We start from the raw sequence: 24,326 nt of genomic DNA, 5'->3' as shown, positions 1-24,326 counted from the left end.
CTTAAGCAAGCCCACCTAATAATCATAACAATAAATATGTCGAAGAACAATAGTTGGACTTGCTTAAGCAAGCCCACCTAATAATACGTATGACGAAGAACAATAGTATAACCTAATAAATCATTACGTTCGTTCAGTCTTTTGCCAGCTATGTAGTTCCATAAAGATTTGCGCTACCAACTGAACTGGGGAAGAACTGGCCGACTCTAGTTTGTTTGCACACGCCCCTTCTCTTGAGCCGCGCTCTCGGTCTCGCGGATGCTCTGCCCATAAACAGGAGAACCATTTTACCCTCTTTCTCAGACGGCGCCAAACTACACAGAGGTAAGGACTCATACACCGCACTGTAAAATAGGAGGGAAGGTCGAAAGCAAAACATATACTGAAAATGTGCCAGTAAGGGGCGAATGCACATGACGTTATTAGCTACTACTAATTCACTTGCCGCCGTTTGTCAGGACAGTTGTGATGAGGTGGGAGGGAAATGGAGCGGTAGTTTAGCGTTAGCATGAGCTGGGCCTGTCGCCACCAGTCATGCTACGGTTCCATTTCCTTTGTCCTTAGTCTAGCTAACGAAGCCATTCCAGGCTGTCTTTGGGTGACTAAACTGTAAGTTTGAATCTATGTTTATATGTGGTTAAGAACATAAAGACGGTGATTTTAACAATACACCTAGAGAACGGCTCTTCTTGCATTGATAGTTAGCCAGTCAAATACAAAATGGCAGTTGTTGGGGACAACAAGGCCTAGTATAACTAGCTAAAGACCGTCCATGGCTGCTTTGCCTGACGCTTTGTGTGTGGAATGCAACATGCCTGTGCTTCATCAAGTCTAGTGGTGTCAATCATTGGACTGTGGTCGGCAAATTTTTTCGAACAATTTGGCAGGTTTTTTTTTAAATAATTGGTTAATCATTGTTTCAGTACCGTGTAATCATTTCGTTTAATTTGGGAATATAGGCTAGTTTAGCCAGCACCGTTTGGTGCACCACGGGGTAGCTTAAACATGGCTGCGCCACGCATTTATAAATGAGCACAAGAGGTATTGGGGTGGGAGAAAATGGCGATCTATTTCCTCGACCTAGCTACATGTTTTGCTATCATTGACAATCTCCCAGCATTTGCCTTCAAGCAGGCCCCCATTAAATAAATATCTTTTATTATTTTTTCTTCCTCAGACTAACCAAGATGTCTGACGAAGGAAAGCTGTTTGTTGGTGGTCTGAGTTTCGACACAGACGAAACCTCACTGGAAGAGGCGTTTTCCAAGTATGGAACCATCGCTAAAGGTATGCAAAAATATTTTAAACATAATATATTTTTAGCAGTCATTTAAATTATTATTACATCAAAAACGAATTTTAGTGAACAGTCTTCTAGTTTGCTTTTGCAAACTAGACTTGATTTCAGCCTGGCTGACCCTGAGACTAACAATTGGATGAGGCCAACAAAAAACAACTAATTCGGTGTATGAAGGCCTACAATGCAACAGTGGAGTGGGCGGATGTTGACATTTTTCATTTATTCCTTCAGTTGATGTTGTCAGAGACCGTGAGACCAGGAAGTCCAGGGGATTTGGCTTTGTGACCTTCGAAAATCCAGAAGATGCCAAGGAAGCAATGGTTGCAATGAACGGCAGGGTGAGTGTATTGCTAATTTAACCTTTATTTTGCCATGCAACATTCATCCTGCTGAGGTCAAGACCTAATTTATGAGGGAGACCAGGTCATGGCTGTCCAAATAGAAGTGTTATTTAAAAAAAAAAAAAAAAAAAAAAAAAAAATATATATATATATATATATATTCTTTGGCGTAAATTGTTGGAGCAAATGACATTTGAGATGTTCTTCTCATGCTTTCTATTTTCTCAGACTGTTGATGGCAGGTTAATTCGTGTGGATGAGGCAGGGAAGTCTGGAGGAAGATCAGCAGGCTTCAGGGGTGGCAGCGGCGGCGGCGGCGGAAGGGGAGGAGGATTCTTCAGGGGTGGTAGGGGAAGAGGTGGGCGTGGTTATTCTGGAGGTAAGGGCTGGCATTGCAAAGTGGTCCGTTTGCTCTAAGTCATGCCCCCAGCCTAGTTTGTATGTTAATTTCCCTGAGAATGGAATACCACCTAACCGCTTTTCATTGACTCCTCCAGGTGCAAGTTACAGTGGGGGGGAGAGGAGTTACGGAGACAGAAGCTATGGTGGCGGTGGAGAGCGAAGCTATGGTGAGCGCAGCTATGGTGGTAGCAGCGGTGGGGAAAGAAATTATGGAGGTGGCGGATACAGGAGCGGAGGTGGCGGCGGCGGTGGATACTCCTCTGGGGGGAGTGGAGGAGGAGGATACAGAGATAACAACAGGTGAGAATTTGTTGTAATTGTTCCGTTTTCCTGGCTAGCTGCATTATTTGACCACTCGGTTTGCATTAATTAACATTGATTGGATTTGAGATGAATGTCATGAATGTTTGTTTAAAATAAAAATAAAAAAAAGGTATCTTGCTTTTCTTGATCAGAATTAATTTGTCCGTTTCAGGAATCAGGGAGGTTATGGTGAACGTTCTGGGGGATCCTACAGAGACAGCTATGACAGCTATGGTGAGTATCACAAATGATGTGACTGGTTAGTTAACTTGCCACTGTTAGTACGGACTAGAAATGTGGACATTAGATTCTCTCAAGATGGCCCAGTAAGACTATTTGCTCAGATCCTGAAAACCCATTGCCATGGCTCAGTATGTTAAAATACTCACCTCTGCTCAAAGAATCGGAACACCAGTTCTTTGAAACGATGGAAGTCCAGCCCTCCACCACGTTAACCTGAAGCAGAATCCTGTTTTCCTAGCTGTTGCACGGTTGAGGCAGTGCCCACAAGTTTCCATTTGGAGAACCATAAGTCTACTTCTAATGCCCCTTGGCCTGATGCTGTCCTATTTCAATGAGAGAACCCATAGAGAGCATTGGAGCACCATATTCATAAGCTTTAGTCAACTGTGTGAATAATGTCCGAATGCTGCAGTGCCTTTACACTTGTGCCCTACTTCTTGTCCTCAGCTACACACGAGTAAAAACACAAAAACACATCCTGGTTGCAAGATCGTCCCTTCGCTGGCTGTTTTTTAAAAGATGCGCTCTTCGAAGACCTTTTGTTTTTCTGTTTTGTGGTATCTGGTTCTAGTGTTTTTTCTTTAACAGACGGCAGCATCTTTAGTCCTTTTTTATCGTGTTGAAAAGTATTCTCCAAGATCTGTCCTCGTGGCAGTAACAAATCCTGGAGCATTTTGATTACTGTAACCTTGATGCTCAAGAAGGTTCTTAGTACCTTTAGTTCAATATTCCCTCCTGGTGTAACATGAATGCACACTGGGGATCCAAATTTAATTTTTGTTTTAAGATGGCTTTATTTGCAATGAAACCTGTTCCATTGTTGAATCATAAGATCTCTGATCCTGTTCCAACACAGCCTGATAGCTTCTATGACAAAATTCAGTCTTCTGACCGTGTTTCTGCTCATTCGATGCCTCCAATATCAGTAACAACATGTTTCCATTTTAACTGGAGTTGTAGCAAATTCTGGTCTTTTTAAAAACACTTAAATTTATCAAATTTATACTAGAAGCTTGACAAGCTGTGATGTGCTCTAGAAGGCTCTAAGCTCCTTCAGTTCTGTGATGCATTCCTTTAGTGTAGCAAGGCAGGAATGCTGACTGGGAGCACTGGTTTCCAGCAGACCTCCTTGATATCGCTAAAGATTTGTAAATACTCAGTATTCAAAGAGTGAATTACTTTGACTGGTGAAACAACTTCCAGCTCTGAGCTGACGTACTACTAGTTAGTTAATTGCAACCTGCTGCAGTTGGCCCCGAGGTACTTTGCTCTTTGCAACATGTGCAGTTATTATGCTCTGTGGTGGACTGAACATTCAAGATGGTCCTCTTCAAATGTTACTCCCAAGGATATGTGCTCTCTGTTCTGTGTACCAACACCTCCTGAGAATTTTTTTTGTATATTCTGGCTTCATGAAGCCTATTAAACAATCCCGTTGAAAATGCTCTGATTTCTTGTGCCTCCAAAAGAACTACAGCTTGTTCATCAAGCCAGCAGAATGTCATGATGCTATGTGAGTCTGGTAGGGATGTAGTGGGGTGATGGGAAAGATTAGTCATGTCTCACTTAGTAAAGGAAAGGGTGTTTTTTAAAAAATTGGGAACTCATGTTGGAAGGGTGGCTGGGTGTAGCAGATTTTAGATTTATTCAGTAATAGATGGGATCATCAGAATTGATATTTGGTGGCTGCTAAATGGTCTCCTGGGTTGATTAGTAAGTCTAGGCAATGTGAGGGTGGGCTGGGTGTGTTGAAAAGGAGACTAGAAATGAAATGTCATGCTGGTGCTGGCACTGGTTCTCTTGTAATGCTTCATTGCGCCCAAGAGCTCTACTATCGTTTTGGAAATCAACAAAGTCCTTGGAGAATGAAGTGTTGGGCCTACCGACACGTGAATCCTCACTGGTGAATGCTGCTCTCTTGGCTAGTACATATGTGGAGATAGGCCAGTAATGTGAGGTAACGATTTTTGCTCTCCTGTTCGCATCCCTCAAACAGTTCTCATTTTGATGTCCATCTTTATCTACCTTTTTCAACTTTGCCCAAGCAACGCTGTCACTTCCTCAGGCCTAGTTGTTACTGTCCAGAGTTGCATGAGAACGTCCAGTGACGTATCCTGTGTTTGGGACCCTGTTCCCAAATAGATGAACCAGGACTAGTGCCTCTTTTAAAATGAACATTGAGATTTTGAAAATTCCATAAAACCCTGCTGTCATTGCTCTAATATCCCCTAGTCTAAAGCAAGATATCCTCCCAAGTTTTGACCCATCTGTGAAACCACCTCCAAACTACCAGCGATTTGTTCTGTCCACTCCCAGTGATTGCAAAGTTGTCTTCATCCTAAAGTGTAGACTGATTTCACATTTTTGCTTTGCTTTTGTCAAGTGTATCACTATGTACACTGTAATTTGTCTAGTATAAACGTCTAATATTCAACTTTTATTTTGTAGTTAACTTGTCTGTCTTTAATCCCAATTGTTTACACTTCTGATGTAGTTCATTTTTGATAGGTTAATAATGATAAAGCAAATGCATGCCTTTGTAACATGTCATATTTTGCCCTTGATGAGTCTGCTGTAAACTAATTGTTCTTTCTTGTCACATCAGGTTAAACTAAACCTTGGGAAGTGAAAGACTGCCCTAGCTTGAGGTCTGCAGACCTGCAGACGGATGCCGATCCCTTCCTGCTACTTCCTAGGAGGTGGGTGTTGTGAACAAGGTTATTTTAGTAAATGAGAACCAACTAAAACTAGCCATACAAAAAATAAACAAACCTTTCCAAGAAACTGAAACTAGATTTTGGCCAACTTCTGCATTATCAACACGAGCTAACTGTAGAACGTTTAGTCAAAACAGCGAGCAAACATTTCTAACAGACCAGCTGTGGCCCAAGAGGATCACGAGAGACAGTGCTCTGCATGAGATTACTTTGAATACTCTTGTCAACCATGACAAAAGAAAATGTCTAAGTGTCATGAGTCCATTTGCTGTTTCCATTCTTTCTGGTAAAGGCAAAGGTAGGCCTACTTGATTCTTACAGCACTGTAATTGAAACTTGCATTCTCCCCCTGAAACTAAATAATATAGTAAACAAATAGTTTTTTTATTTTGGAGATCCATACCTAACAGAAACATGATTTAAAACTAAACTGGAAATTACATTTGGGGAAACTAATAGAAAAGACAACTATAATAACCTTGGTTATGATTAACCGTAATTCAATGACACAATGTTTATTCCTGCACATGAGGGAGGGGGGGGGGGGGGGGGGTAGTAAATGCCCATCAACTCAAAGTAAACCATGGGGGTAACACAGTTCTCCCCACAATTTTTGAACAGCGTGGTGCTGGATTATTAAAACCCGACTCATGTTTATTCATGTCAAAATGCGCAAAAAATAAAGCTAAAACGCAGAATTCATAACCATATGACATGGTACATAATCATAACGCTTTCGTTTTTAACAGCGATGTCGTTGGCGATCAAAGACAGTAACTATCATTACTAAATATATAGTTTAATGTGCCTTGAAATGTCGACAGTGGCGCTGCTGTGTTCAGTGTTGCACAATGCCACTCTTATTCTTTGGGGACAACCCTGGGTAAACAATAAAACAGGAATGAATGGATCTTACAATCAGAGTTCTTTTATTTGGCCAAGTATATTTGCACATACAGGAAATTGACTTGGTGAGGTTGGTGGACATAAAAAAACAATATAAGCAAAACATTCAAACATTTTCATTTTTTTATTTTATTTTTTATTTCTTTTTATAAACAAAATAGCAAAAACAAATTTACAAAATAGAACAATAAAACATGTAGGCTGTGCGAGGCTAAGGGGCAATGAGGCTAGAGGCTGTGAAATGGGTATGGGCCGCATGTACACTATAAATATTATATAAATATTAAAATTATAGAATAATTTTAAATAAATATGAATTACACTGTCAGTGCATTTATCTTACAATCTTGCTGCGATCTTACAATTGCAGCAACAAAAAGGGCAAAGCTTAGCTAGTCACAAAAAAAAGTTTTGTGTTACCAAGTTGGCTTTACAACTAAATTAATTACTGGAAGTAGTCTGAAATTTATTTTGTGTAACTTACTGTGTTTCAGATTCAACACAGAATGACTTGTCCTGGGTATCAGGAGGAAAACTATTCAGAAGTCCCCATCAGGAGATACATCTGAAGACTGAGCTGAGGGAGGCATGCAGCTGAAATGGACCTGATTTGAGAACCCATGTCAGTTTAGAATATGGATCTGTATCAAATGGGTTTTCCAGATATGATAAACAAGTAACCAACCTGATTTGAGAGGGAACTGTTGCATTGTTATATGAATCTCCCAATGAATCATGCTACTTTAAAATGGCATTTCTCACTGATGACATTTATTCTCAGTCAAGAAAGGTATTAACTGTTTTAATGTGTGGATGAATAAAGTTTGGAATTTTGTCAATTAGTGTGTTTCTTAATCTTATGAAATGCCTTTAAACTGCAAACTAGAACTCAGGACACTGACACCAGTCACGGTACTTAAGATGAGAAATTGACTTGGCCCTCAAGCAAGGGGTGTGTAGTTGACCCAGTAACCTGCATTTTGGTCATAGACCCACTGAACTATCTTATTTTTGGGTAAATACGCTTCATGTTACCAAACTGCAACGGTCAATTCTTCCTTGCTTGCTTTTTGATTATAGCGTCAAGGCTATCTCACAGGAATTGGATGTAATCAAACTTCTAAAAATAGAGAACAGTAATATTTGTGTGTTTTATTTTTTATAGTTGTAGCCGTTTAGTTAGGTTGCTCTTTGACTGTTGACTGGTAGTTGAGTCAAGTAGGGGTTCTTTATCTACTTAATATTCATAAGATGGGCGTAACGGCCAAGGACGCATCAATACAAATACGAAGAGGCCCCGCAGCTCATTCATTCATATCTGTTGCGGGTCGGTCACAGGAGAACTCAACGGTGTTTTGTCGGAGGTAATGCACTGTAATATTATCTTAAATATATGTGGGTTATTTGCTAACGATTTTCCGTGAAACAGGCCTGCTCCTAAGGCCAAATACCTAACGGCAGTGTCATCTGAGGCTGGCGGAGTTTGGACGCGGTTAAAAGATGGCCAGCTAATTGTAGCTAGCCTAACATCCCCGCGCTAGTAGTTCAATTGAATTGTGCATTTCTCAAGTATATAGACGATCGGTAGCGATCTGTCTCAAACTAGGCATCGGGTATTTTGCGTTGGTTGTTTGAACGCATACATTTTACTTTGCTAGCGAGGTAGTTTGCTAGCGTACTTGGATACTTTATGTAGTAGCGAATGACGCAGTGATAGCTGGATAGCATCGGCTTCCATTTAGCAGGAGTAGTCATAAATGGCGCCGTTGTAGAGCAGGACAGTGTTGAACAAAGGGAGCATCTTGGCCTAGCACATGTGGGGGCGGGGAACACGCTGTATGCATTGGTTGGAATATTATATTTGGCTTATTTTTATTTATTTATTTGCAAATGAACACGGTACGATAGTTTTTTACTGACCATCATATGCGTGTCCGACGTGGTGCGCTTTTGAGGGAAAACGCGCTTTTCATTGGCAGCTAGCTAGCGCAACTACTACTAGCTCTAGCTGCTGGCGCTCTGATAAAATTGGGAAAGGGGACGAGAAGGCAGCGTTCCAGCTAAGCGTTCACTGGTGACCAGGCTGCTAGGTGGGATGGTTGGGCCTTTAGATAGCTACCTACATCTATCAATACGGGATTGAAGCGAGTGGATATTAAACATGTTTAATCAATGCATAATATAATTGTGGTAACGTATCTCTACTCCACAGTGGTGAACAGCAAGAAGAATGTCTGACGAAGGGAAGCTTTTTGTTGGAGGCCTCAGTTTTGACACGAATGAGCAGTCATTAGAGGAGGTCTTCTCCAAATATGGACTAATATCAGAAGGTGAGAGAACCCATCTCGTCCTCTGACATTGCTTCACTAAGCCTGTGTGATGTAAACCATTTTGTTAACATTTTGATTGTCAACATAAAATGGTGGTTTAGCATCATAGGGGACTCTGATTTACTACATATTACCCTTTTCTCTTTCTAGTTGTTGTAATAAAAGACAGAGAAACCCAGAGGTCCAGAGGCTTCGGCTTTGTTACCTTTGAAAATCCAGATGAGGCCAAGGATGCCATGCTGGCCATGAACGGCAAGGTCAGACCTCAAAACTACACTCACTCAGTTTAACTTTGACCAGATCAAAACTGGTTGCCATGAAGTTCTGTATTCTAAAAATGTGCACCTCTGTAGTCCCTTGACGGCAGGCAGATCCGTGTTGACCAGGCCGGCAAGTCTGGCGGAGGTGGACGTTCCGGAGGCGGTGGGTTCCGAGGCGGCAACTCCGTGGGCGGCCGAGGCGGCGGTGGAGGATACTTCCGTGGAGGCAGAGGTGGTGGTGGAAGAGGTGGGCGTGGCTTCTCACGAGGCAAGTTTGTTTTCTGTCCTTCAAGGTCCTGCACTCGAGTGTCCCTCCCTCGTTTGCCTTGGAGTGACTGGCTGACCTACTCCCAACCCCCTACAAAGATGTTCTCCTCACCTCCGCTTGACTGGGGCTCTGCGGTTTCGCAGAACTAACCAGGACTAGTTAGTGCATTCGCACCCCTGTGCTGTGACCTTCCCTCCGTCTCCTCATCCTTAATAAGCACCCCTGTCCTCATGTCTGGTTTTTGTCTTGCAGTGACTGTTGCAGTGGTGTAGTAGCAGTAGAGGTTTGATTGAAACATATGTCGAGTTGATGGTGACAATTGTTGTGATCTTGTCAAAACGGAAGAGGATGCCAAGCCATTCTCTTGTTATCGAATTTGCTTGTAAGCTGAATGCATGGCTGGTTTTGGCCCATGTCAAGGCATATAATGACCAAGTGCTACATTTAAATCACAGGCGGTGGAGAGCGGGGCTATGGTGGTGGCGGTGGCGGCGGCGGACGGTACGACAGCAGAAGTGGAGGTGGATACTCGGACCGAGGATACTACAACAGAGACAGGTAAACAGTGACGATATGCCTCATCTACATGTAGGACATTCTTGGCAGATGTCCACGATACCTTTTTGATTGTTTAGAAAGTATACGGATAGAGAATGGGATATCATTTTGATTAACCACTATATTGCAAGATGCGATGACTGGTCACAAAAGAGAATTTACCCATATTGACAACAAGTAGCCTAAACATTCACCTCCAGGAAGACGTAAATGATGTCTCGATGTTGCCTTTAGATTCTTGTTTTCTGATGGTCGTCATCTTTTTGTATTTACAGAGCGCAAGGAGGAGGATACGGAGATCGTTCAGGAGGTTCGTACAGAGACAGCTACGATAGTCATGGTGAGGCTTCTTAAGAAAGCTTACACAAGTTAGTCTACGATAGGTGGCCAATCCGGTGCCTGGACAGCCACATCCCTGCAAGCTGCTGTAGATTTGGATTCGGCCAATCGGCGCCAGTGCCGGGAGACGGGCCCTGAACCTGTATTGCAGCTGGATGGGCTCCCCTGAACCTGTATTGCAGCTGGATGGGCTCCCCTGAACCTGTATTGCAGCTTGATGGGCTCCCCTCAAACCGGGTTTGCCTCCTATGGTCCAGTCTGGATGAATAGATCACTGGTATTGGTAGGAGAACAGGAGCATGAAGTACAAGACAAGTGAACGGGGGGGAGTCAGGTTCCCTCTGGGGGGGGGGGGGGGGGAATCTGTGAAAATCCAGTAGTGCACTGAATATATATTCAAAAACAGATCCCACTAGTTGATTTTTGGAGTCACTTTGACTCTATTTGATGGCCTTTGTCAAGAACAGATATAGTACAGTGTGGAACATGTCATTTGTTGTGTCAGGTGGTGCTGTAGCATACATGGGCTATAGGCTACCAGAAAGGTAGGCTGACTGGTTTGACTGTCACAGGCTGGTGCAAGTTGACTTCCACGTTAGCATTTTGCATTCTTTCTCTAAAGGGCGTTTGCCCCGTCTTGCACTAGCGTGTCTAAATAGGTAAATTCTTTGCTTTTTTTACCCGGCTGTAGAAGGATGAGCACACAATGGAATTACGTAGTTGCCATACTTGATCCCCTTTACATCCCCCGTTATACATTTGATAGTTGTCTGTTCCTTTTATCTGTAATGGGATTGTCTAGTAGTCTGTGACCTTGTTTTATTTTTGGCTGTAAATTGTTTCCCAGCTTTGGAATCTTGTCCTTTAGTTTTTTATAGTAGGATTTCATTTGATCATGTGAGCTTCTTGCAACTCTTCAGCAATTCTTTTGAGTAGGGTACTTGGTCTGTGCTTGCTGAGTGGAGATTGGTTGTTGTAAAGCTAGTTATACTAACTTTGGAAAGTTTAATCACATCATCCTACTTCATAATGACCTAATTAAAGCAACTACCTGATGGGGATCACCAAGGAGGCAAGAGGCGGGGGGGGGGGGGGCTTTTTGAGCAGCGAGGTTTCTCCCACCTTCCACAGTCACTGTAGCCTGCACGTGTGTGTGTCTCCCTAACTTACTCTGCAGGTGACGAGGGTGGCTGGTAGTCTGGTGGACATCCGGATGTCTGTCGGCTGGGCACGGCCCCTCACCCCGATCCGGCGGCCCCATCCCGATGACGGCGGGCCTGGCTCTGGGCCCCCAAGCCCAGCGCCTGCTGCTCCGCAACACTTTAAAATCTTCTTCTGAAACCGACCATGTAGATAAGAGCAGTCCTGGATAAGTGCGCGGAGGGCTGGCTCGCACTCCGAGCCACCCACACCGGTCCTGTTCCAAGTTTTTGTTTTTTTATTTTTCTGATCCTCCTTATTTGTTATTTGAACCGCAGAGAGAACGAATTTTTCATTTACAGTTTGGGAGCTCGGAAAGAAAAGCGAGGCTCGTGCTGTTTAGGCCAATTTAGGTCTCACTTTTTGGCCGTGCTTTACACAAAAAGGCACTACCTAAAAGACAGGGAATGTATCTCAGCTAGGGAATGGTTAACGGTTGCTTTTGTAGTAAATAACTCTGCTCTGTTACGAAGTACGAATGCTTGCATTTACTTTGGTTGATTTGATTGTGACTGCTTTGCCAGCCCGTTATGGCGACGAGTCTGAATGAAGGGAAATGCACACAAAAAACATCACCATCATGTTTGCACTGTTGTTCTGCCTGACTGAGAGGGACAGAGAGGGAGGGTGAGGGACGTTCTCTAGGACCGGGCTCAATAGGATGTCTGTGGGTTCCAATAGGTGAAGGGAATCTGCTCAAATTGTTTTATAGATCGCTGGCCTGTTGCTTGACTGTCTTCCTTCGCAGGTTCTCTTCTAAGTTATTTGGTTCCTACTGACAGTGTTTTTGTTTTTCGTTGCGTTTTTATTCTTAGCTGCACACGAGAGAGGAATTATTTTTTGTTTTCCAGTCAGACAGTTTCAAGTACACTGCTGAATAGCAAATGTGAAGCTGGCCAGTTCTATAAGATAAACTACTTATTAAAGGAACTCTTTTCAACAGACCACCTTTTTATGAGGATACTAACGGAGTGATTTCACATGTTCTCGTCATAGCATCAGATTGGTTTTGTATTTGATTTTTTAAGCATTCTGTATCTTCATGGTTGTATTTTTCCTAAATAAAAAAACCTTTATAAATGTCAATTGCTGGTTCTGATGTACATTTTTATCCGTAAACGGTAGCCTCTAAGTAATTGACAGTGAAGCTACAATTTGAATACTAGATCACTGTTCTAGCACAGAATATCACCTTTGGGGGTGTTTTCATGTATGGTAAGATTTCAGCACATATGATCACTCGATATTAATCCCCTGTTTAAGACCATCTATTTTAGGCAAATGTCATGCATCCGTATGAACAAGTGTTTTGCCAAATGATCTGTGATGCCTAGGGACTTAATTAAATCCGATGATGCTATGATTGTGAAGAATCATGAATAATGTTTAAATTAGAAGCCACTCTTTAATATGCGCACCCTGTTTTGGTGATGAGGCGTCTCAAGGGGTAGTCTAACGTTCTCACTCACATTATTCATCACGAGCAACATCAGAATGAATGTAAGTGTTTAGAAACACATTTGGCAAGGTTCAGGTTGGGGAGTAACGGGTTGGATTGATGTAATTTCAATTACTGTAATTTTATCACAAAAGATTGAACTAATCCCTTGCATTACAGTAAGTACCCTTAGACCTTATTGGTTTCAAATATTTAACCATATTGGCCAGTGGTGTTTTACAGTTTACTTCCTAATGCATTATTTTATGTGACCCTAACCCTAACACAGTGATAAAGTAGTCAAAACATTTATAAATTCAAAAGATTGATCTTGAAAATAAACGTCTTTAATTTTGGAATGTACAGTTTTTTTATTTTTTTTTATTTTTTTTATAGGAAAGTAATCCCCAAATAACTGAATATAATCAGATTACTGCTTTTGAGTAATCCAACAGATTGCATAACGGATTACATTTCTAAACAGGTAATCTGTAATCTGTAGGCTAAGGGACTACTTCTTTATAGTAACCTTTTCAACCCTGGCAAGATGTGACAACATTTTTCCCTGCTTATCAAGACCTTGAGTAGTGTTAGTGCTGATATGAACAAAAGCCTGCACACCAGTTTGTGACCAAGATAGACTTGACGGTTTGAATGGATCTCAGTAGGCCTATCCCAAACTGATTCCCAAATCCCCATAGGCACTTGTGAATATCTGAGTGAATGAATGAATGAATGAATGAATTTAACAATTAAAAAACACACACCCAAGAGGGGAAAGAATTGGATAGATGAAGCCAATCAGAGGCCAAGGTAGAGCTATTGCATTGACATACACAAAAGAGCTATAATTGATAATTGCTTGGATTTATATAGTATATATATACTTTACACAGGTGATCAACACACTTCACATTGTATGGGGAAATCACTCCCTACCAAAGTGTAGCACCCTCCTTGGTGATGCCACGGCAGCCTCTATGGGCCAGGAAGGTCACCACACATCAGCCATTAGATGCTAGATGTTGCTACATGTGTTGCTAGATGTTAAATGTTGCCACATGCTGTTAGATGCTACATGTTCAACCATATTGCTTATCCAATCCAAATGTATCCAATCCAATCAGACCCACACAAAGGGTCTTATAAAGCTCGTATGTCATGCTGAGGCTATGAACACCCAGCAGATGGGAGCATTGCCCTTTCTAACCTGCTGAACCTGAGACTTATTGTCTGTCCCCTGAAACCACATATCTATAATGCATTGATTTTCAACCACTTCATCAGGCAATGTGGCACATATGGAATCAGATCCAGACCTGACGGTGTGATTAGGGACAGTTTTGTTCTATGAACTGTGACAATGAGCTGTTCTGTTGATGACTTTCCCTACACACTCATGCTGTCTTTTATTATATGTATATAGATGATCCTACAGAAGCTAATTATGATGACATTCATTCATTTTGTGTATGGCAAGAATCCAATGACTTTGAAATATTTAATCAATTTGCATGCATGCATGCAATGGCAAGTTATAGTATTTAGATGGGGAAAACATGCATGTTCTCCACAGGAGGGCAGTGTTGTCTTATGGAGACCTTTTTGAGCATCTACATCTGTACCTCACTGGTGTAGCATTGATTAAAGCCCCTGTTATGTTTGCTTAGAAGAACACTCAGAAACATTCAGTCAGTGCTATTCATAAAATACATGTATTAAACTAAAACAATGGTGTCAACAAGCTTAATTAATTAATTCTGTCATTCTTAATTTTCAAGAAAATTGATTTAATGCCTTGTTTTTTCCAAAGTGTTGGAAATTCAGAGGTTCAGTGGAAACAGCATGAAAGAAATATAGACAAATTCATAAGCACTGTAAAATCAGTCAGAGCATCAGAAGCACATTCATATTCCTCAGAGCTGAGAGGCTGTGGATCATTTCAGATGTAGTTACAGCCTGATTTGTGATTGAACAGACATCATAAATCAGTTTACACTTAGGTAGCTGTTTGTTGCACTATTAAGCTAAGCAATTGACACAGCACAGTGCAGTATATGTGCACTGCACAGAAATCCAAAGGTATCTGTCTAATCATAATCTTGCCTGCAGGAGCCTGGATCAAGCAAGCAAACAATTTTCTATTGGTCATCGGCTAAAGATTGTTCATGACGGCATCAACCCAAGGCAGGAAGTCAGGGATGCTTGTGTATGTGTAGAAGTCGTCGTCGTTGTAACTCATGGACACAATACCATACGCCTTACCATCACAGACCAATGGACCTCCAGAATCCCCCTGGAAATGAACCACACCTCATTCAGGGTACTGCACAGCAAAATACATTTGCAGACTAGTTTGCCTTGGAAATAATTTGTAATGACTGATGAAGTTCCGTGTGAAATTTGTTTTTCACGATATGGTCATGCTGTCAACTCAAGTCAAAATTGGCGGCATCATTGTCAAAATTGCTTGGAAAATATATGGTCTTGATTTAGGGTTAGGGATAAGGTTATGGTTAGGAGTTTTTAGGAGAGAAAGGGTTTTCTGCTTTTCAGTAAGGCCCTAAAACTTGTGAAATTGTGATGTTCTCTGTCATTGCTGCCATCGATCTGTCATTTTCATCTTAATGACATATAAAGAGGCTACCTACCTTAGCCGGCCCATCTGGTCCTTTAGTGCAGAATAGATGTTGCTGGGTGCACATTTCAAACTCAATGACTGTCACATTGACTTCCTTCAGACATGGGGAGCCACTGTTGCTTGACTTGTCGGGTAAACCCCAGCCTGACACCACACAGTCCACTGGCAACACCTCGTTGTCCGGCTGCGGGAGGGCGATGGCTCTCACATGATCAGTAAAAGTGACGTTTACTGCCAACTGTTGGAGAAAGGGGCCAGACAGACGGAGACAGTTGTGAAGTGCCAAAACATCTCCAAGTTTTTTTTTCTGTGGTGGCGAATGTTAAATGTCCGGCATGTTTATTTACAGGGCATTAATCACAGACTTAACTGACTGTATTAGTCACATCCCATCCACTGTGCTGCAGGAAAAACGTCATCTGTACTGGTAAAATGACAAAAAAACTAATAAATGGTACTTCACCTTGAGTAGCATGATATCATTTTCAATCATATCATTTGAATTGGTCCAATTTGGGTGAGGAAAGATCTTTTGTACAGATATATCCTGCTGGCTTCCACTGAATACATTGTGGAGTCCCAGTCTGGCTGTGATGGAACTGTAACACACAACAACACCATGCAATCGATTTTTTTTTACACAAACACACGTATGCAGCAGCAGGCCGAAGTAATATGACATGGAAGAGCCAAATGTAACTACAGGACAACCCGCTTCATCACTCGACCTCTAGCCCTGGCTGTGCCATTTCAATGACCTCAAAGGGATAACTTTAAGTTTGATGAAATAACCATTTTCAATCTATTACCAAATGATACAATCAATATCATTGCACTTATGGTTAGAATGTGTTGGGACAGTGATTATTGGGGGGATTATAAAAAAGGAGGGGTGCAATATATTTGCAATGTCATGTCCTGTCAATGTATTTACTTGATGCCTCTGAATAAAACAGAAAGGCATTTAAAATATATATTTTTTTGCCTATGCTGTGATACGAACCCTCTCATATGATACACTATACTGAAATACAACTGTTTTTACGGGTAGGCTTTTCACACTGGACATTTGATCTTAGACTGTCAGGGCCATGGGAGGGAGCTCCGAACGTTATCCTCTCTGCTTTATGGCTAAATGCTCCTAATGAAGACTTTGAAGTAAAGGTGTCCATCTTACTGAGGTCAGGAGAGAAGATAGTGGGGAACATAGGGGCAGACAAGCAGACATTGAACTGACCCTCCATTGCAGTGGGCAGCAGTCATCACAAAATCCTCTCTCAAGAGGAAGCCGTCGCAGTAGGCGGTCTTGTCTATGTCCATAAGCCTCACCAGGAGCACCATGTAGGGCCTGCTATGGGGAACAGCCTCCTTTCCCCCATATATCTCCCCTGTGTGGACTTTGACAACACCAGCAATGATGATGAGAACCAACTACAGGCTCTCTAGCAAGCTGAGTCATATCAGATCGTCTCCTTCTCAGACAGTGTTCCCCCTTAGTTGTGAATTTAGCTTTTAACCCAGATAAAGATTCGGTAACACCAGAGAATGTGCATGCACTGAGGTGCAGTGCATTTGGTAATTGTTTGTATCTGTTCCTATTCAAATAAACCAAAAACACATCTCTACCATCAACGCTTATGTTAGACATTAAAAATAAATTAACTGTATATTCCCTTCCCTTGAACATATATTTGATTGCGCTACATGCATGGGTTTATATAAGACTAATAAAGCACATAGAGCCCCTGCCTCCATACACACAGTAACAGTTGCAGTCGTCTACACAGTCTTTACCTTGACTCTGGAGAGTGAGCATCAGGACCAGAATATCCAGACTCAGTAGGATGCCCATAGTGAGTGGAGACCTGTGAACAAAGTCATACACTGCCTCCACCTTCCTGTACATCAGCTTTTATACGGGGAAACCAGGAAATAGATATGTATGCATACATTATGAGTTGGGCCAGGAGTTTTTCCTGACCATGAGCTCTGTCACGAAAAACTCCTGCCACTAACAATGAGTTTCTGACTTTGATAGTGATGGATGACAGAAGTTGATATTTTTCCTGTTTTTCATTCAGGTTTGTTATATTCTACCATTTGATGTTGGTGTTTTTGCACAGAGGCAACCAGAAGCATGACACAGATTTGACAGGACACATTATTTTACACAAGTTAAAATACAGATTGTCAGCTTTTATTTGAGGGTATTTGTATACATACTGGCTGGCTTCACCATTTCGAAACAACAACCATTTTTATACATATTCCCCCTATTTTAGGGCACCAAAAGTATTTGGACAATTGGCTTGACAGGTTTTTTCAGTTAGTCAGGTGTGTTCTGTCACATAATTTGTGCAGTCATAAGAGAGCTGTCAATGTATAGTCTTGATTCTAGACGTTGCATTTTCCTTTGGAGTCTGCTATTGGTGTCTGTCAACATGAGGCAACACGTGTAGAGCCAAAATAAGAAAACATTTCTTCACTGTCCAAATACTTACGGAGGCCACTTTTACCTTATCACTGTTTATGGTTTAGATTGATATCATGTGAAAAGCCACTTCTAAAGTGTGTGACCCTCAGATGACTTTATATTTAGTCTACTGGTGCATCATTTAGCATGAATCAGGCAGTGGCCACTGTGAAGCACATACATTGGTCATAATTTACCTCTGGATGCCTTTGTGGTGAATACAGACAGACAACCTTGAAGACTCTCATTCCCCCAGTCAAAGTCGTGGCTTTCATGAGAGTCTCTGTGTCTGCCTCTTGGCCCCTGAGGTAACATTATTCCAACGTAACCCGGTCAAAAGAAAGTGTATAAAAATAGAATTTGTTTGAAATTAGGCTTCATTGTACTGAGTGATATGTGACCTGAGAGGTTTCTGAGGTATGAAGAAGGCATTAGTGTCCTTTGGAAAGAAAACCAAAGGAGACCAAGTAAACTGGGTTCTCTTAAGCCCCCATGGCCGACAGTAAGTGACCATCTTGGTCCATCATTTCACTTCCAAGCTATGAGCTCAAATAATGTTAGACCACTATTAGAAATATCACTTATGGCATAAATCAGAGGCAGTTAATAATGTGTATTGGTATTTTGTGGGTTCAGCAGGGCTGTTTTTCGGTTTGGCACACGTGAAGGAGAGACTGACATGAAAGGTAGCCACGGTTGTAAAATACCAGTACTCTACTTCTTCATTATCTCTGGAAGTAATAATTATGACGGCCATTTAATTTTGATGTAGATTTAGTTTGAGATTGGATTTGAACTTCTGGATCAATGATTACGCAGTACAAGAGCTGTCTGCCTGATGTACAAGAGCTGTCTGCCTGATGTACAAGAGCTGTCTGCCTGATGGAATGAAGACTAAATCACAAAGGACTTTTTGGAATATTGATGCATTTGGTATTTTATACATCTTGAAAGGTTGGCGCTGTGATTAGTTTTTCCTATTTTCAGGCCATCATACAGTACTGTATATGTACTATATGATCATTTGTTTTTCCATCATTCACATTTGCATTTGTTATTGCGCCTTTAAACCATCTAACTTCACAGATACTGAAACTTGTTGCTATGATACAGTACTTTCACATCACATGACCCTCCTTTCCTCCTAGCTGTCCCAACATCAGGTCATACATGTGAATTAGGTCCATCTACTGTAGGTACAGACCTAAATAGCTTCTTGTGATGTACTGTATATAAAACGCCCCATCCTTAAAAGCATTAAAAATCGTGGCGTGGTAACAACATATTTCCCCTGGCATTAAAGGTAGGCTACCCTTTCGGTATGCAAATAAACTGAGCACACAGTCCAGGTATGTCTATTACATAGCTTCCTGAGTCTAGACTGAAGTATGCACTCTTTCATACCTGAGCCACAAACTCTTTTATTGTAATTGTTTTGAATTGTGTGCAACAGTGTTTTTTGCGAGGAGGAGAGAGAGAGAGAGAGAGAGAGAGGAAGCTTAGTGAATGGTAGTGAGGGACTGGGAACGTGCTACTGGAACACAGGGCAGTAATGGGAATCACAGAAAGGAGCTGGACAGAGAGGAGGCCCAGCAGGAGAGGCCTTTACCGGCAACCTGTCAGCTTTATAGGGTCCACAGGGGTTGGGGGCGGCCTGGTTTAGTCATTGGAGGTTGTGGGTAGAAGTGAGGGAAAGTAATGATAGTCGTAAAAAGTCCATCAATCACGACACAAATTACATGTTTATTAAGAAGAAAGGGAAACGACAACAATAAAAGGAGGAGGGAGAAAAACAGACATTCCTCGAGCATTGTGACACACACCACAATGGATCTGACCTAACTACCCAAAATTACATATAGGTTCCTGGCCTTAGCAGCATGGATGTGTCATTGTCTGACAAGTATAATCATGTCATGTGTCTTCTCTGCCCACAAACACACTTGTAGAACTGTATCCTTGTATTTTATAAAAGTGAGATTGATTTCCCTGAGGCTTTAGGAGTCCATTTCAATCTCATCAAAAACAGAGGTTTAATGATACATTTCTCACCCACAGGCCTAGAATGCTATTCTCAACCTCCCACAAAGTTCCGTCTAGATAATTATCCACCATGTTCTGCTTACAGCTCCACTGACTGACAGCTTGCCAGTAGACCTTGGAAGTCCACCCCCCCCCCCCCCAGCCCTAACCCTATCCACTAGTCTAACTATGCCACTACTACTGGTACCGGTGCTTTCCAATCCTAGTCTACAAATTGTGCAGGCTTTTGTTCAAGATCAGCTTGATAATAAGTCGATGAATTGAAACAGGTGTCATAATAAGCAGCATGGTGATTGAACATCACCATGGAACAGAATTGAGGGCACAGAAAACTTCCCATATCCGAAACACTGGAATAGTGGATTTGAAGGTTTGTGTTTGATACTACTTTAACAACGAAATCGTTTGTGTAAACCTGTGTGTGTAGACATACGTGCGAGGGTGGAGGGTTTTTGAGGTGGATGAAATCAGCCCATAGTTACGCGTGCATTCCTTACTCCCCTCACTGAGTGCTGCTGGAGTCTGGAGGAAAGTGGCCCTGGACCTGGACCTGGACCTGGAAGTTTGCATGTGTCCCGTCAGTTCTGGAAGTAGGCTGAGCCAAACAGAAGCATTCTGGTCCAGGGGACTGCAGGAGAGGAGGAAAGCCCAGCTCTCTAGCTCACCCCAGCCACAGGGACGTGACTACCATCAGGAGAGACAGGACCAGACCATTCCCAGAAAGAAATAGGACAGTGTTCCCTAATGGTCACTTACCCCCACCCCCCCCCCTTCCACGTGTGAGCCAATGAAAAAGCTTGCAGGATGAGGAGCATCTGGTCTGGTTTGCCTGACCACTGGCTGCGACGAAGAGGAAAACAGGAAGGATGATTCCTCCTCCATGATCTCATATGTAATCGCTATTTGTTTGTTGACAGCCGTGCCTCTGCTTAACAGCCTTATATAGTGCCAACGGTTACACACTGTTAAGCTACTTGGCAGACTTCTTTTTTTTTTTATGAGCCTTTTTATGACAGCAGCAGTAAGAAAATACAGACTTCTAAATTGCAATATTTGCCAACCTAAAACTGTGTTGCACGTTTATTAATCTGTGCATCATATGTATCGCATGTGAAAGCTAAGGACTAGGCCAAGTTTAAGACCTCTTTATTTCCTCATTTCAACCTATCGTTTCTGTATTATTGCACAGTTTTCTTCAGATATAGGCAAAGACTTTAAAACTGTTGTTGGGAATGTGTGGACTAAACAGCAGCATAGGCACATGTGTATACGGTATTTGACTTAGGACCGACATAATGCATGCACTCAAACTGAGATTTCACTTATCTGATAAGCTCTTATCAGCTTTTTCCTGTCATGAGATGAAGATATTTCACACACTCTGCTTCTGTGAGTGTGTACTACCTAGCTTTCTACTACACACCCACACAACTAGCACAATATGAGTAACCTAATGGCATTTATTTGGAAGTAGAGAGATCATGATTTCCGATCATTTACAGCCTTACCAGATCTAGCTAGAGTCATCGTATGGTTTCTATCTAACAGGGCCACACACAAGGTGCTTAACGTAGGCTCCATCTTCATAATGTTGAAGCTGTACTGGTTAAGAGGATGAGTAGGACATTTAGGAAGTAAGTCATTGTAAAAGACTCATGCACTTCTAGCGTTTATAGCGATGACTTTACAGCCCGTATAAATCTGTTGTGTGATCGTTATAAAAAAAATAAAAAAACTGGCAGGAGAAAGAGGTCAAACGCTCCTGTACAATATACCACCTGTGTGTGGTGCCAGAGGAGTCAGAGGAGTCAGCGTGACGTCTGCCCATCGCCATGGTAACACCCGGAGGGTTGCCACGGTGCTGAGAGGGTATCAACTGACACCCTAGCGTCCAGCACACGCAGTCTGAATGAATAACACTTCATGCACAACGTCTCCATCCTATTTGCACAGCTGGAAATTATACTGGAGAACCATCGCCGTCCTGAAGCTACTGCAGGGGATGGAAGGTTCAGATGTACCTGTGATTTCGATAAATGATCTCCAATGTTGATATTGAATTAAATCTAACTTTCATATGTTGTGAATTATCTCCCATCAGCAGTAATATCATATGATGAATGGCAAATAAGGTTTTTATAGCAGAAGAGAACAATCATTTTCGTCTTTGACAGGAGCTTAGATGACCATCATAGGCCTAACTGTCAGTCAGCTATTTCTGTGACTCTACGCTGCAGCCTTCACTCAGAGATGATTGACAGATCAGAGTTTCAGTCTAAATCTTTAGGTGACAGAGTGTTCCCGTGTGCTCCAAACTATTGCTTTCAGGTGAAATTGGAGACATGTTGTTTTTTCGTAGTCTGAATATTGTTTTATTATGAGAAAGTTTTCATGCGGACTTATCTGCTTGGATATTGGTTAAAGAAAACATCTTTATTTGTGCCCAAAGCATGTCCTATGTGTAGTCTGTGAGACAAATCAGGAGGGTTTTGCAGGAGCCTACAAGGCATAATTTATATATAGTGCACAGTTACACAGCATCCCAGACAGCTAACTCTCTCTCTCTCTCTCTCTCTCTGTGTGTGTGTGTGTATGTGTGTGTGTGTGTGTGTGTGTGTGTGTGTGTGTGTGTGTGTGTGTGTGTATGTGTGTGTGTGTGTGTGTGTGTGTGTGTGTGTGTGCATGTCTCTCTCTCTCTCCCTGACAGACTTTTGTTGTAGATTTTGGCTTCTCATCTGATAGCCCTGCCGTGCTACATGAACATAAGAGAAAGCTCTTAACTGGATCAAAATCAGTTATTTTCACCATATAATTCAAAACCATTGGCAGCAGAAAACTGAGAAATAATGGAAAAATGCTGGGACCTCAAGCCTTATTTTTTTCTCTTCTTTGTTTTCATCAGGGTGAGGGATGTACTTCACAATATACCATCACAGTTAGACTGAACGACACAAAAAAAATCATTGGCATGAAATGGGTGGTTATTAAATCTGTAAACAAAAATGCGACAGGCCTACATGAGCACATGAGAATACTCTTTTACTATGACTGTCTTAAAAACACGATCCGTGGTCTATGCTCTGACCACGAAGCTAAGGGCTGTTTATTTCCTTTTTCATAAAATGCTTCGTGAACTCTAATCGGTTAGGCTTCCAGAGAACCACAAGGAATATACATCAGTGGCAATCTTTCAATTTTATCTGCTGGCCTACACACATCATGACTGGACTGGTCAAAACGACTGAGTGACCATTATCACCTGGCCCACATGTAGGCTACTAAATGATTTGGAATCCAAACAAAGGGGAACCAGCTATTAAGAGTCAGACTAAAAAGGTATCATTTGAAATTAACAAAGCAAACCACAGCCAGTGTCTGCCTTTTTAGAGTACAATGCCATGCTGTGAAGAAGAGTGATCTGAGGGATCGTCTGAGTCTTGAGGGACATAAATTATGTCAGTTATATGGATGTTTTGGTGTTCTGCTCTGATCATTTTGATCCACAAAACATATGGTGTCGATCCAGTTTACATGTGGGATTCATATTCAATTCTGTATTAAGTGTACATCCGAATAATAGTGGCTGGGAAAATGTTTCTCAAAGTGAACATTTTCCAACAGCACAAATAGGCCTCATTCTGTGAGACAGCAAGACCAGCAGCAGCAGCAGCAACAGCAGCAGCAGCAGGAGCAGAATGTTCTAGAAGCACAGCATGCTCAAGATTGTATCTCTGAGATAAGCCTTTAAGAAGAGGAAATGGAAATGGAAAAAAAAAAACACCACTTGATTAGACATGTAAATAGAATGCAGAGATGGCACATTCTAGAGAAACCTAACCGCTGCGGGGGGTCACTGTGATGTCGTGAGATATAATGAGAAATTAGATAAGAGGCCTGTGGTTGCCAAACCCTCCAGCATTGGAGTACTTCTGTTTCGGTTTAAGCGATAGAAATGAAAATTAAACCGATTTATCATGCAGAAACCACAAGATAATAGTCATGTTGGAAGGAGCTGGGCCCCCTTATCCTCAGTCCTCACACAACTCCAGAAATAGATCCCTCTTTAAAGTCCAGCCTGTCTGAGGGATCCCGAGCCCCAGGGAAACGTGGATACAGAACCATGGTGGATACCTCCACAGACCTCTGTGTCTCCCTGTCTGCCTGTGGAGACGGATCCAATGTTGAGACCACAGACAAGGGCTTTGGAAGTGCAAATGTGGTGGCCAAACGGCATGGAAAGGAAAACAGACCCTTTGAAGCTGTGTTGTATAGGTTTTCACTGTAAGGCACAGAGATTTGTAAGTGGGGACATGAGACTCCAATATATCAGTCTTTCTAGGGGGAGAGAGAAACAGGGGTCACTCATAATTAATAGGTATCGTAAGCCGATACCTATATTTAGACATTTCTGTGATCTTTAGTTGAGATGAGGAGGATAATCGAACAACCAGATGTAGACCTGGTCTAGTTTAGACAAACGGCACATTGGGTCATGGATTTCACCACAGAGCATGTTCAGCGAGGGATTCATTTGCGTGGGTTAAGAAAACAGAAATGGAAGTCT

At 42.0% G+C, this 24,326-nt stretch overlaps 2 protein-coding genes across 2 annotated transcripts; one reads left to right on the top strand and one right to left on the bottom strand.

The window, feature by feature from the left end:
• Positions 1–245: 245 nt before the first annotated feature.
• Positions 246–11,301, top strand: cirbpb (cold inducible RNA binding protein b). Its single transcript, XM_083671560.1, has 12 exons — positions 246–324; positions 1,178–1,287; positions 1,532–1,638; positions 1,870–2,020; positions 2,139–2,343; positions 2,519–2,580; positions 8,429–8,542; positions 8,693–8,799; positions 8,896–9,049; positions 9,526–9,628; positions 9,904–9,938; positions 11,145–11,301. The coding sequence occupies exons 2-12, from the start codon at positions 1,188–1,190 to the stop codon at positions 11,162–11,164; spliced, it is 1,158 nt and encodes a 385-aa protein (XP_083527686.1). The 5' UTR covers positions 246–324; positions 1,178–1,187; the 3' UTR covers positions 11,165–11,301.
• A 3,107-nt stretch (positions 11,302–14,408) lies between these two features.
• On the bottom strand, positions 14,409–17,120 carry LOC310806252 (granzyme G). The gene is made up of 5 exons (XM_083672303.1): positions 17,041–17,120; positions 16,484–16,643; positions 15,710–15,845; positions 15,257–15,484; positions 14,409–14,901 (listed from the first exon to the last, which is right to left on the bottom strand). Exons 1-5 carry the CDS (start codon positions 17,096–17,098, stop codon positions 14,761–14,763), a joined length of 723 nt encoding a protein of 240 aa, XP_083528429.1. The 5' UTR covers positions 17,099–17,120; the 3' UTR covers positions 14,409–14,760.
• Positions 17,121–24,326: the final 7,206 nt, after the last annotated feature.

Source organism: Argentina silus (genome assembly GCF_951799395.1).
Source record: "Argentina silus genome assembly, chromosome: 6".
NCBI lineage: Eukaryota > Metazoa > Chordata > Actinopteri > Argentiniformes > Argentinidae > Argentina > Argentina silus.
The sequence above is the reverse complement of the archived record's forward strand: the minus strand, read 5'-3'. Positions and strand labels throughout refer to the sequence as shown.